Genomic DNA, 13,211 nt, shown 5'->3' on the forward strand with positions numbered 1-13,211 from the left:
CCAAACAACACTGCCTGTTTGGCATCCATTTAGTGCCTGCATGGCCTCTGATTGGGATAGAAGCTCAATCCATCTAGTCCTCCACACAATGAATAGAATCCTAATTTTGGGGTTCTGGACTTTTTGCTCAACTGTATTAGTGTTCCATTGGCTGCATTTGGAGTATTGTTTCTTGCCTCCTTGTTTTGTTTTGTTCTTTCATCCTAAAAGATGCACTACTCCTCCTGCTTTTAAGGTATCATTTTTGTAAACTGAGCCTAACAGCTTGGAGAAACTGTACAAATACCTTGTGATGAGATTTATTGTGCAAAATGGTTCCAGTCATTTGCATGTAACACAAAAGAGCTTTGCGGCAGAGATGCTACTGAGAGGGCCAAAGTGGGGGCTCCTGTTGAGGCCTAGATGGAGTGGACCCACTTAATCTATTTTTTCTTATCCTTTTATTGAGGTCAGTTGCTATTGGGGAAGGGAACACCTCTAGAACCAAATCTAAGTGTGATAAGAGAAGGCCATCTACATGCGGTCGTCCTCACAGTGTCCTTCCCCCTATTTTTCCTGCCCTTAGAAATTAGTGGAACCATTAGTTCTGATAGAGGTGGGAACCAGCCTTCTCAAGGCACAGACTAGGAAATGTGTTGATAATTCTAACCTTCTGAAATACACACATACTAATTAAATGGTTGTGGGGAGGGTACTTAACCCTTCCCATTCCCATCAATTCTTCCCATCAGATCCTCCTTTCCAGGTAACACCGCACCACCAATGTAGGGTAGTATCAGGAGAGCAGAGGACAACCCTGCCAAAAATTCTCCCTGGCAAGTACCCTCCATGATCCACCTACATACTCCTGTTATCTCCCAAACATCTACCCTGTGTCAATGTCTATGCTTTAGAATGCAGTGAACTGCCTTCAAGCTCTGTTCCAAGCAAACAGCCCATACAATTCCAAGTCCAATACACAATCCTGGATTTAGAAATCATTGCCTTCAAACCATTAGGCTTTCAGCTCATGCTAGTTTCACAAATTGAGCAAGAGTGTAGCACCCAGAGCCAGTAGCTGTTAGAGTTGTTGCAACAGAATTATTCATCTAGTCCTTGTGCAGAGTAGAAATTAATGCTTTCTACCACAAGAATGAGTTTCAAAACTTTACTGCAAAGTGTCTTAAACTAGTTACAAAATAAACACTGGCAAAAATACAAAGTAAAACATTGCTCTTTAACAAACTAGCAATGTGGTCTCATCTGCTTTTTAGTTCAGTAACTTTCCTCTCTCTGGTCCCAAATAGAGATCCAGAGCAACTTGACTGTTCATCATCATGGAATTTAGCTTCGACTGCTGCTGCCACTGTTTGGCTGGCTAAAAACTAGTGAGTTATCAGGTTTCACCTTCCTGAGGTGAGAGATCTGCTGCTCATGTTTCCCGGGTGCATTATCAATTAGCCTAAAGACTGAAATGGAAATATCCATTTTTTCTGCCATCTCTCTCTGCCTAATGCAAACTTCTCTACTTTGCAAATGCAAACCTTTACATACGTTTTTAAACTTCACTGCATACAAACATTACATTTTATGTATATTAAACTCATTTCTGTAACAGTAGGTATTTGACAGACATACCACTCCTACAAAAGGCAGGAATGGGAAAATAAATGGCTTTCTCCATTGTGACTCAGTTGAGAAATGTTTTTGTAGCTTGTGCTACTACTCAAAACATCTCCAATTAATGCTGTCAGTAACTGTTTCACACAAGAGATTTATTTAGAAAACCATTTGAACTCAATTAAGTTTTGCTGCACATGGATCTATGAATGAATTTTTTAAAAAACCATGGTGTTACTGTGGGAAATGCATTAAATATGCCTACTCCACATAAAAAACCAGTCCTTTACAGTGATCTCCACCAATTTAACACTAGCAAAAATTATTATTTTGCTACATGTCAGAAAGCGTCAGTCTTGAAACAGAAATGCTACAACTAAAAATTATTATTAAATGAAACGGACTGCATGAAATCTAGATTATATTTTCCCAGAAGGGCCCAACTGTTATATGGATATAATCTCTTGAGCACCCTTCCCAGCCTGTCACTCTTCAGATATTCTGGACTACCATATTTGACTATGAGTTATGCTGGCTAGGGCTGATGGAAGTTGTAGTCCAAAACATCTGTAGGGCCCCAGATTAGGAAAGGCGGCACTGGTGTTTAATCATCTTGAGCCCTTCTTCAGATCCCTCTCTCTGAGGAAGGATCAAAGAGTGATGATAAGTAAGAGCGCCTTTTGAGTTGTGGCTCCCAAACTGTGCAATGTTCTCCCTACCAAGGTAAACCTGACAGCTTCAGTAACATTTTTTTCAGTGCTGCTTAAAAACTTACCTTTTTCCCCAGGCTTCTGATGGACTGAGTGTATGTTGTTTCATTGTTAGTGTGTTGCCAAAACTTCCAATGGCTGTTGGATAAGTGGGGTGGAGGTGGGAGTGGGCATGTTTTTAATGAATTGTAGGTGTTTCATATGGATTTATTAATGTTTCACATAATTTAGTAATGACATTATCTGTTTGGGTTTATGTTTTTTAATGTGTTGCAAGTCACTTGGAGACCTTTGGGCAGCAAATGGCTAACAAGTCTAACGAATCATCACCATCAATCTTGCTAATTAGCACAATAGATGGTTTTCTCTTTCGTTAGGAAACCACTCATCACTCCTAAAATTGCTCAGGCCAAATAGGTAGGCAAACTCAACCCAAATCTTTCTCCTCTTCACTGAACATCTTAGCATGCATCTACTGAATGGAAGGAAGTGAAAATAAATGAGTGCACAAATCAACATGCCTGCATGCAAGATGTGCCACAATGTGATTCACTGGAGCTTGAGTCCACAAGCAGGCACCTCTCCAAGAGGTCAAAAACAAGTATTCTTCAGACCTGTAGTGCATGACAAATGTAAGATGAAAAGTAGACCACCAACCAGAAAAGGGGAGAGATGACTAACCTACAGTATATTATCAGAACACATCTTTTCCCAGTATAGTCAAAGTCTCAAAAGAACTTGGGAAATCATTTTAAATTTCAAGAGGCTGAAGTAAATCTTTAATATTTGATTCACATTCCATAAATATTTACACAAATGGGCCTTCTCTATGTATTACAAGCACACCAGAGGTTTCACATTTTTAGAAAGTATGGCTAATAAAACCTTACAATTCCCTGTCCCAAGGCTACTAACAGCCAGCTCCTTATCCACTCTCTCAGTAGACTCATCGCTGTGAATAGACAGGCAGCCAACTCATGAGTAGATTCATTAATAATTTGTCACCCCCTTGTGGTAGGATGCCTAATTTGTGGGGGAATGACCAAAAGTGTATGAGAGAGAAATTAATTAAGTCCCTGAGAACACTCCTTCAAATCCCTCTCTCTGCTTCTGCTAATAATTTTAGGAAAGGGTGGTGTAGGAAGAGACTTACAACAAGTTTTAGGATTACAGGCCATTTGCTATTAAGAACATAAGAAGCTGCCTTCTACTGGACAGGCCAGTGGTCCATCTAGCTCAATACTGTCTACACTGACTGGCAGGAGACCTCCAGACAAGAGACACTCCAAGCCCTACCTGGGAGCTTATGCATGCAAAGCAGATGCTCTATCCCTGAGCTACAGCCCTTAATTAGTGGTGTCAAATATCTCCAGGATGCCAGTTAAAGTTCTAGAGAAGCCTATCAAGGTGTTTGCAACACAGGATTCACTTATAATACAGCTAATGGCTAAGATGAAGGTAGCATCAGACTAAAGCCTCATTATTGAGTTTTCATAGCCAGCTCAAGAAATAAATTCTCACCCTGGCATTTGGGTGATAGTTATGATTTGGTTGAGCCTTCTATATTGATATCTGCTGGACTGATATGGAGAAGTTTTAAATTCATTTTATTTATGTTTTATGGGAGGTATTTTTAATGGGGTGGTGGGTTATTGTCTTGCGAACAACCCTGTGTTTCTAATCAGATGAAGGCAGGGATCAAAAAATGAATCAAATAAAATCAAATCTCTTGGAAGAGACACTGGTTTTGCTCAAAAAAATTATTCCCATCCCAGACAAAATCTCTTTTGAATGTTTTTATTGGTTTGAGCATACACTGTGCCAATTCTACAGGAACAGCTCTGGTTGGTTCTGCCAAGCACTGCAGAGCTTGGGAGTAAATTACACTGCGGGATTCAAAATAAACCTGAAAGATGCCTTTGAATATTCCCTGTGTGCAGTTACAGATGAGTAGCAGCAGAAAGCTAAACTTCAGAAGGGAGAAAATAGGGCAACAGAGTATAGCACAAGAAATTGGGCCCATGTTACTTTAAAAGCTTTATATACACACATTAATAATTCACATAGTACCTCACATGTGCCACTTCTTTACAGCCATAAATTTCATTAGGACATTGTAGTGGCTCCATAGGGCAAAGCAGTGAGCACTGCACTGTCTGAACAATGAAAACTCCGCCAGGTGAAAGCCCTCGATAAAGATTTAACCACATATACTCCTCTGAGAGTGGACTTTGCTCACATTTTTAAAATGCTCCTTTGCTCTTACACATCCCTGACCCTTTTTATCTTGGATCACTTTAGGCCAAGTCTTTGTTACAGTCCCTGAATGTTATTACACAGCCGAGTGAGAACAGAAAAATAAGAAATACATTGCACTCCACTTTTCCTTCATGGCATCACAGTGTTATATCGCATAAACAATGCATATAAAACACTTTTTCTTTCCCAATCTAGCTGAGTCCATGGAGGAGCAGAAAAACTGCAGGTGTAAGTAGCCACATTTTTCCTGGTTGAGCTGGTCATGGGTTCAGAAGAGTGCAAGTGCAGTTCACAACCTGCCAATGTGGCAGAAGGAAAAAGTCCAGTGAAAGGAAGGAAAGCAAAAGCAAGAATTCTGGGAGGAAACTCCCCTCAATCTTACGAACCAGCACCAGGGCTTAAGCAGTTTAAAAACATCAACACAGCAAACAAAGAAGGAAAAGGGCTCTTGTTTCCAGAGTCACCTAGTCATTTCCCCAAACTCTTTCTGTTAAGTACTCAAGGCCAAACAAGACATGGTGCTAGTTACACTAACATAAATTGTGTGTAATCAGACAAGTCCAAATTAATGAACAAATAAATCAATGCAAGAAGTATTCAATATTGTTCAACAAATCACTGGGTATCAAATTACTTTAAAAAACCCCCTGAAGGTATCTTTTATCCAGTATCTAACAAGAGAAATAGGGAAAAGCCAATTTATAACTACTGTGGAGCCTTTTAATTAAAGCCAGACTTTGTATTGGGCAGCACTGGAAATCACCAGAATCCCCCATTGTAACAGAATGGTTAAGAGAGTTGTCTTACTATCTAAACTTTTAGGGTTAGCCAGAATACACAACTGATACAAGATGACAGATTTATCAAAATATAATTATTTGCCAGTTATTAGAATAAGGCACAATACAAGACATAGCCATCTATTTTTTCCTCTGTTCTTTAATGGACTTAAAAAAATTAAACCATTGTTATGATTAATATATTGATATATTTATGGGTAACAAATTAACTCAAACCACCTCCATGCTTGGCTTGTTTGTATTTCTACTCTTTTTCTGTGGTGATAGATAATAAGTTGAAACATTCTTATCTTATTTCAGATAGCCTTTTAAAGTAAATCGCAGGCAGAGGGTTGATCCTGACCAGCACTGGGGAAGTGTGTGGATTTTGTTTTCCAGTGCACCAGATATAGGGGAAAGGCATCATATTTTCCTCACAGTAGGAATTTGAAACACAAAGGTTACTATTTCACACTACTTCTTTTAAAACACACTGAAATGGGATGTGCTACAATTCCAATCAATAAATGAGTTAAAGTTCCCAGTTATAAGGAACATACATAAACTGTTACTCTCCTGCTCGCGATTAATTTTGCCACGGTTATTTTGAGCTGAATAGGCTCCCTGTCCCATCTACGCAATTTGCTGGAAGAGCCGAAACCTCTTTATCTCTAAATCAAAGGCCTTATTTATTGGGAATAAAAAATTCCATTGAGTAACAAACTAGGTGATCACCAATACAACTTCAGGTGCCTTGCTTGCTAGATCCTATTGATGGCAGTTAATGAACCTGAAAAATAGACATTTTTTCAAAATGTCAATTGTGTTACACTGCACTAGGCTAGGGTTCATTTGTTGATGTATACATGATGTGACATAATCCGATGAAAAATAAATGGGGGAGGGGAAGAACCAACTTTTCTTTTTGCTTTTACTGCACAGCATGCTTTGGTATTTTATATATAGCCTGGTTTTTTAAAAAAAAACACACACCTCCTTCTGTAGCCTATACTATCTGAATGAACACAATTCAAGACACTGATACTTGCACTTTCAGTGAGGAACATGATTAATTTGGATGCATCCTACTCCCATATATAGTGGGTGGTGTGCATTTTTCAATTCTATTTTCATGATGGGAAGTGATTGATAGCAGGAGCCAAAGTTTTCCATGAATGGGTGCATGGAGTGTCACAGTATGTACTAGGAAACTCCGAGAGAAAACTGAAGGCTAGAAAAGCATTAATGCTGAGATCTGTTTGTTCTAATAAGAATTGCACAGTATTAAGTTTTTCTGTTTATGGCACACTTCAATTTCCTGTGACATTATTTTATGAAGTTTACTGGAGTAAATATTACAAGAAGTGAATGGAACATTTTACTGCCAATAGAAATAAAGTCTGAAACAGCTTCTCTCTATATGCTTCATTTTATTCTTATTTGCAATTATACAAAAATAATACTCAAAAAGAGCAATTGTACACTTCTTAAAGGTAAAGGTAAAAGGACCCCTGACCATTAGGTCCAGTCGTGACCGACTCTGGGGTTGCGGCGCTCATCTCGCTTTATGGGCCGAGGGAGCTGGCGTACAGCTTCCAGGTCATGTGGCCAGCATGACGAAGCCGCTTCTGGCGAACCAGAGCAGCGCACAGAAACGCCGTTTACCTTCCCACCGGAGTGGTACTTATTTATCTACTTGCACCTTGACGTGCTTTCGAACTGCTAGGTTGGCAGGAGCAGGGACCGAGCAATGGGAGTTCACCCCGCCACGGGGATTCAAACCGCCGACCTTCTGATCGGCAAGCCCTAGGCTCTGTGGTTTAACCCACAGTGCCACCCGCGTCCCGCGTACACTTCTTAGCACATGTGATTTTTTTTCTTTCATGCTGTTTCATTCATGTTTGCATACCAAAGAAAACCCGAAAAGGATGACTACATATAATTTATTTTGCAAAAAAACCACCAGGTGCAAATATAAAATATAGTACGGTATGCTGTCTGATTTAATTGACAATCACATAGCAGAACTGGTGCTTGATCCCAGCATCTCTATGGCCACATTCCAATAAGGGCTCAGGTTGATAATGTGTGTCCAAAAAAAGGAAAGCATAACAATAAACAGTAAATATAATTGATATTATTTGGATGGAATAATTTTAAAAGCCTCATTTATAAATATAATAAGGCAAAGAGTCTCTATGATTTATATGTGTTGCCCCATGCATTCACTGAATATTGATCCTGATAATATTGATACTGGCACCTGATAATCAAAGTGCATTTATTTCTTTACAGTTATGCGGACAGAAGAAGCTGGTCTGCAGGATGTGCTTATCTGCATGTTCTCCCACATTTTCTGGCAGTGTGGTGTAGTGGTTAAGAGCAGTAGACTCGTAATCTGGTGAACCGGGTTCGCGTCTCCACTCCTCCACATGCAGCTGCTGGGTTACCTTGGGCTAGTCACATTTCTCTGAAGTCTCTCAGCTCCACTCACCTCACAGAGTGTTTGTTGTGGGGGAGGAAGGGAAAGGAGAATGTTAGCCGCTTTGAGACTCCTTCGGGTAGTGATAAAGCGGGATATCAAATCCAAATCCAAACTCTATTTCTTGTGTATTCAGAATTATGGACAGTGACAATCCCCCCCCCCCAAAAAAAAAATCCTGTTAAATTAAGTGGCCTATAGGCCACAGGCAGGCAAGAGCTTTCTGTTACTATATTTGAATGGAAACTTTCTGTGTGCAATACACAACCAAGTTGCCAATAACTTTGTTGCAGAACAGATTGTCCAATCACAGCCCTTTTTACATGCGGAGACTGTTTACATGATTAAAGCATGAAGGAGGCTTTAGAGACACACACATTCATGTGAAATGCATACGAAAAATATTTGTCCTTTGCCTCTTACTACCTCTTACTATTATTTTTCCACAGTTTGAATGTTTAAATTTCAAGAAGGCCTGTAAACATATTAAAGGTGAAGCTGAAGGTAGAGTTTGTGTTTTTTTTATAATAATTTTTATTACATTTTTCCATTACAGATAGAACAAAGAAAAATAGAACAAAAGATAAAAGAAGAAAAGAGAAAAAACCAACCATTTCAACAACTTATTTCCATTTTCTATCGAACTTCCCCACACCTCCCGCACAGTGCATTCTTAATAATAAATTTGACAACAAATTATAACCTTGTTTCATGTGTTTCTTGTGTTCTTTCAATTACAATTTAAGTTTAAATCTCTTATTTTCCATTTACTCTAAAAGCCGAACATATTATCATTTTTAACCATTTAAACTTTGAATCTTTCAATAATATTCTCCAATTTCATGTATGGTCTACTCTCATTGCTGGGGCTAACCTTCCAAGTCATGCGGCATCTTAAAGTTCATATAACTTATAAAACTTTTGCAAATAGTCCTTAAATTTTTTCCAATCCTCCTCCATTGCTTCTTCTCCCAAGTCTCGGATCCTGGCGGTCATCTCAGCCAACTCCATGTAGTTCATCAATTGCGTCTGCCAATCTTCCAATGTGGGTAAATCTTGAGTCTTCCAATACTTAGCGATAAGAATTCTTGCTGCTGTGGTAGCATACATAAAAAACGTTCTATCCTTCTTTAACACCTTTTGGCCGACAATGCCCAAAAGGAAGGCCTCCGGTTTCTTAGGGAAGGTGTACCTAAACACCTTTTTTAACTCATTGTAGATCATTTCCCAGAAGGCCTTCACTCTTGGACAGGTCCACCAAAGATGAAAGAATGTCCCCTCAGCCTCCTTGCATTTCCAACATTTATTATCAGAAGCTGAAGGTAGAGTTTGAAGGTAGAGTACAGCAGAATGAGGAGCAATAGATGGAAATGTTATATATGAATTAATAGCAACATGTCAACAAGCATTCATTAAGTGCACATAAGTAAACAAGAGAGTCTTTAATGTAATCTGAAACATATTGATTGATTCATTCAAGTAGTCTCATGAGTCTGAAATAACCACTCATATGAGTTTGCCATATTTTAAACAATTGTTCCATGAATTTTAATTACAAACTATAACTATCATTCTATAACCATTCTGGCTTGGATCCTATGCTGCTGCTCTGCTCACTTTAAGGGAAGAGGAGATTTCCACCAACTTCACCCTCCATTTGCAGCTCCCTACATGATATCTCATGGGATGTGGGTGAGGCTGTGGTCTAAACATGAGACCAGGGCCCTGCAGGATCTGATCTCTTTCCGCAGGGCCTGTAAGACAGAGTTGTTCCGCCTGGCCTTTGGATTGGAGCCAATTTGATTCCCTCCACCCCCTTTTTCTTTTTTCTTTTCCTTCTCCTGCAATGAGGCTCCATTTTAATATTTTAATGTTCCATTATTTTAATGTTGTATTTTATTTTTGTTTTTAAGTTGTAATCACTCATCTTGTTTTTATTATTGCTTGTAAGCCGCTCTGAGCCCGGCCTTGGCTGGGGAGGGCGGGGTATAAATAAAAAATTATTATTATTATTATTATTATTATTATTATTATTATTATTAAACCACCGAGTCTAGGGCTTGCCGATCAGAAGGTCAGCGGTTCAAATCCCTGCAATGGGGTGAGCTTCCTTTGCTCGGTCCCTGCTCCTGCCAACCTATCAGTTCGAAAGCATGTCAAGTGCAAATAGATAAATAGGTACCGATCCGGTGTGAAGGTAAACGGCGTTTCTGTGCGCTTCTCTGGTTTGCCAGAAGCAGCTTAGTCATGCTGGCCACATGACCCGGAAGCTGTCTGCAGACAAACGCCGGCTCCCTTGGCCAGTAAAGCGAGATGAGCGCCACAACCCCAGAGTCGGCCACGATTGGACCTAATGGTCAAGGGTCCCTTTACATGATATCTCATTCCATTCCCAAAGGTCTCCGATCACACAGGCAGATTGACGGCATAAAAGCTCCATTCTGCTCTATGAACATGAACTCTGTTCTATTCATAAAAGGGGAGTTAGGATCCAAGTTTCTGTTTATATAATTTAATTTCAGCATTTTGAACCTTTCAGAATTCATTCTCTTATGCCAACCTAAAGATGTGTAACAAATCGCTGCTGCTTGTTTGTCAGGAACATCCCAATTGGCTTATTGCCACTGCCAAACATCCATTGCTTTTTGAGAAGTCCACTTGACGATAAAAGTTGCTATGTTGTTTTGATACTTTTAAGGATTTTGTGATCAAAAGCATCTCTGGTTCTAAGTCCAGTACCATCATTACAGTCACAACTTTATTGTGGTAATTCCATCCACCAACTCACTATCAAAACAGCACTCAGCAAGAGTGGGAGTAAGCAAGCATACATTTTCAGTAGAACAGCAGTAGCTCAGAACCTGGGGCAATGTGGTACCAGAAAGGACAAACCATAGAGGGGATTGAAACACAGCCATCTCCACTGCTACAGCCAAACACCTTGGACTCGTCACAACTTCCAGCATTCTGAGTTAGGGGGACTCCAACCTAAGTCCACAAACCACCAAGAGAGAAAAAAGCCAGAAAAAAGCCAGAAAAAAAAAAATCTGCTAGAGTCTGTACTGATGCTATGAAGACAAAAAGACAGAATCCCAGATCTGGAAGTCAAAACAATGAGGGGACAACAGCCACAGTCCATCTATTACATCAATTGGACCCAATAGGTCGACCTGCAATTCTCCCTCCACTCCATTTCCTGCATTTTTCTTAGATGAAGAGCTTAATGCTGCCATCCCAGATACAGGTTTGCCAGCCTCCTGCACTGAATTCAAAGACTGAAACTTGGGAGATGGGTGAGTGCTGAAGCCTTGACAGCTAAAATAGGTGGAGGAGGAGCCAAATGAAAGAAGGTAACAATGAAGACCTAGTATAACCCACAGGAGGCTTGGCCATAAATTCTGGTTCCCATTTTGGGGAAACGTTAGTCAGAACACCAACACATGTACATATGAAGTATTACTTCTAAAATGACACATCTTTCCTTGTCTTCCCCTTATGCAAGAGGCATTTCTCCCATTTTATCAGAGATTCAGTGTCTATAGATGGGAAAGCTTTTGTTGTCAGCTTCTCTGAGTGACCTTGCAGGCACAGACATGACACACTGTTTTAAGGAAGATGATTATACGTTTTACACTTTGAAGATCCAAGGTTAACACTGAAAACATAATATCTGACAAACACAGAAGATTTTAGTTAACTGTCATTAACCTAGTTCTTTCAACAATAGTTGTGCTTTGTATAATAAAGGAGCATGTGTAAAAAAAACAAATTAAAGGACGAAGTATTTCCCCCTAATGCTTACATCAGCTTTGAATAGTGTGTCCTTTCACCATTTTGTGGAGGAGGGAGATTGGAGCAAAAGTGTTTGTTATCCAGTATAAGATTATTACTTACATGGCATCCATATATACCCAAATCTGTTTACCTATGTGGCAGTCCAACATGAATTTCATAGCAATAGCACTTAGCAAAATCAGATTGGCTACATGACACTGCAACTTCATCATGTTCATTATGTGATTCCTGATTGGCAGGGATCAGTCAGGAAAGAAGAAAGCCAAGGGAAAACGTGAAAAGCTGAATCGGCTAGCAGAGTGGAATGAATTGTTGTGAACTTTTAAAGTGTGAACTTTTAAAGTGCTTTGAGGAAACATGCATTACATTTCTAAAGCATTCATTTCTTTTTAGACAACTTACACTGGACAACAGAACAAAACAGCAAAGCAACAATACGTGCACCTATTAGGAATATAGCTAATTTTCTAAAACCATGAAGAATCTAAGTATAAATAGAACACAATCTTTACCAAACTCCAAAGTATGGGAAGTTCCTACCTTTCTTCTTTGAGTCTTTCTTTGTGCTGGTTTTAACAGCCACTTGAAGTTCTGTCTCAGTTGACATCCTATTATATCCTTAGTCCTCTTCACACAGATCCAGTATCTTGGCCAGGCTCATTTAGAACAACTCTCCAAGAGAATAACTCAGCTCCTCAGATACTAGAATGCAGACAGTTCATTTCATTCACCCTTTTGGAGTGCTGCAAGAAAAAGCAACATAAGGGTGGGTCATCTTCTGTAGAATCAGGTTATCCAAGAAAGATTAAACCTATGACAAACCATCCGTGGAGGTGTAGTTATTAACACTCAGCTGAAACTGCTTATCCACTTTTGTGTTAATTTCCAAGGGTGCTGAAAAGTAGCTCCTGTATTCTGTGACCTTCAGCACTCAAGAACTCCTTTGAAGTTTCAGCATCCCTTTGTCCCCATGACTCCTGCTTCTGTTCTGTGCCAGCAGCTATGGTTCACTTCACATTTTGGTTTGAAAAGTGTGAATTAGGTAGGTTTTCATTCTCCCCTAGCCCAACCTTGGAATATCAAGCAATGCCTTCACTAGTATCTGTTTTCCTGCTTCACTGACACTCTCCATCATTCCTGCACTCTCAACCCAAACTTCTCTGGGTAAACTGACTATAGTTTGCTTGACCTCATTTTTATTTCTGTTTCTGATGGCGTCCTCAGTAAGACCCAGTATTGCTAACCAGTTGTGCATCCCAAAGTCCTATTCCTATTAGGATTCAATACAACTTGCAACTGAATCCTGACAAGACTCCCCACAGTTCTGCTCCTGACAATGATTTAGGAAACCCAGTTCTTTACAATTTAGGAGATTAAAGCTTCTCAACACTAGAGAATGATTTGACAATTTAAATCACTTATTGAAGCTAAGTCTATAAAACCACTTGCCCTTTTCAAATCCAGGCTCTTTCAACATTTTGAAATGCTTCAATAACACTACATGGCTATGCACAATTTGAATTGATTTAATATTCCTTTAGTGTGTCAGGGTTTATGTATGGTTCTTCTTAATGAGCTCTTCAGATC

The 13,211-nt window shown here is 39.5% G+C and overlaps 1 protein-coding gene across 6 annotated transcripts in view; it reads right to left on the reverse strand.

Moving 5' to 3' along the window:
* DAB1 (DAB adaptor protein 1) overlaps nucleotides 1–13,211 on the reverse strand; it is a 656,563-nt gene that overhangs the window by 137,044 nt on the left and 506,308 nt on the right. For all 6 annotated transcript variants that reach the window (XM_081196886.1, XM_081196887.1, XM_081196888.1 and 3 more), the window contains one exon: nucleotides 12,165–12,367. In XM_081196886.1, the coding sequence (XP_081053012.1) occupies nucleotides 12,165–12,231 (67 nt within the window). In that variant the 5' untranslated portion in view covers nucleotides 12,232–12,367. The remainder of the gene's footprint in view (nucleotides 1–12,164; nucleotides 12,368–13,211) is intronic.

This window comes from Podarcis bocagei (assembly GCF_964188305.1).
Source record: "Podarcis bocagei genome assembly, chromosome: 5".
In the NCBI taxonomy this organism is placed as follows: domain Eukaryota; kingdom Metazoa; phylum Chordata; class Lepidosauria; order Squamata; family Lacertidae; genus Podarcis; species Podarcis bocagei.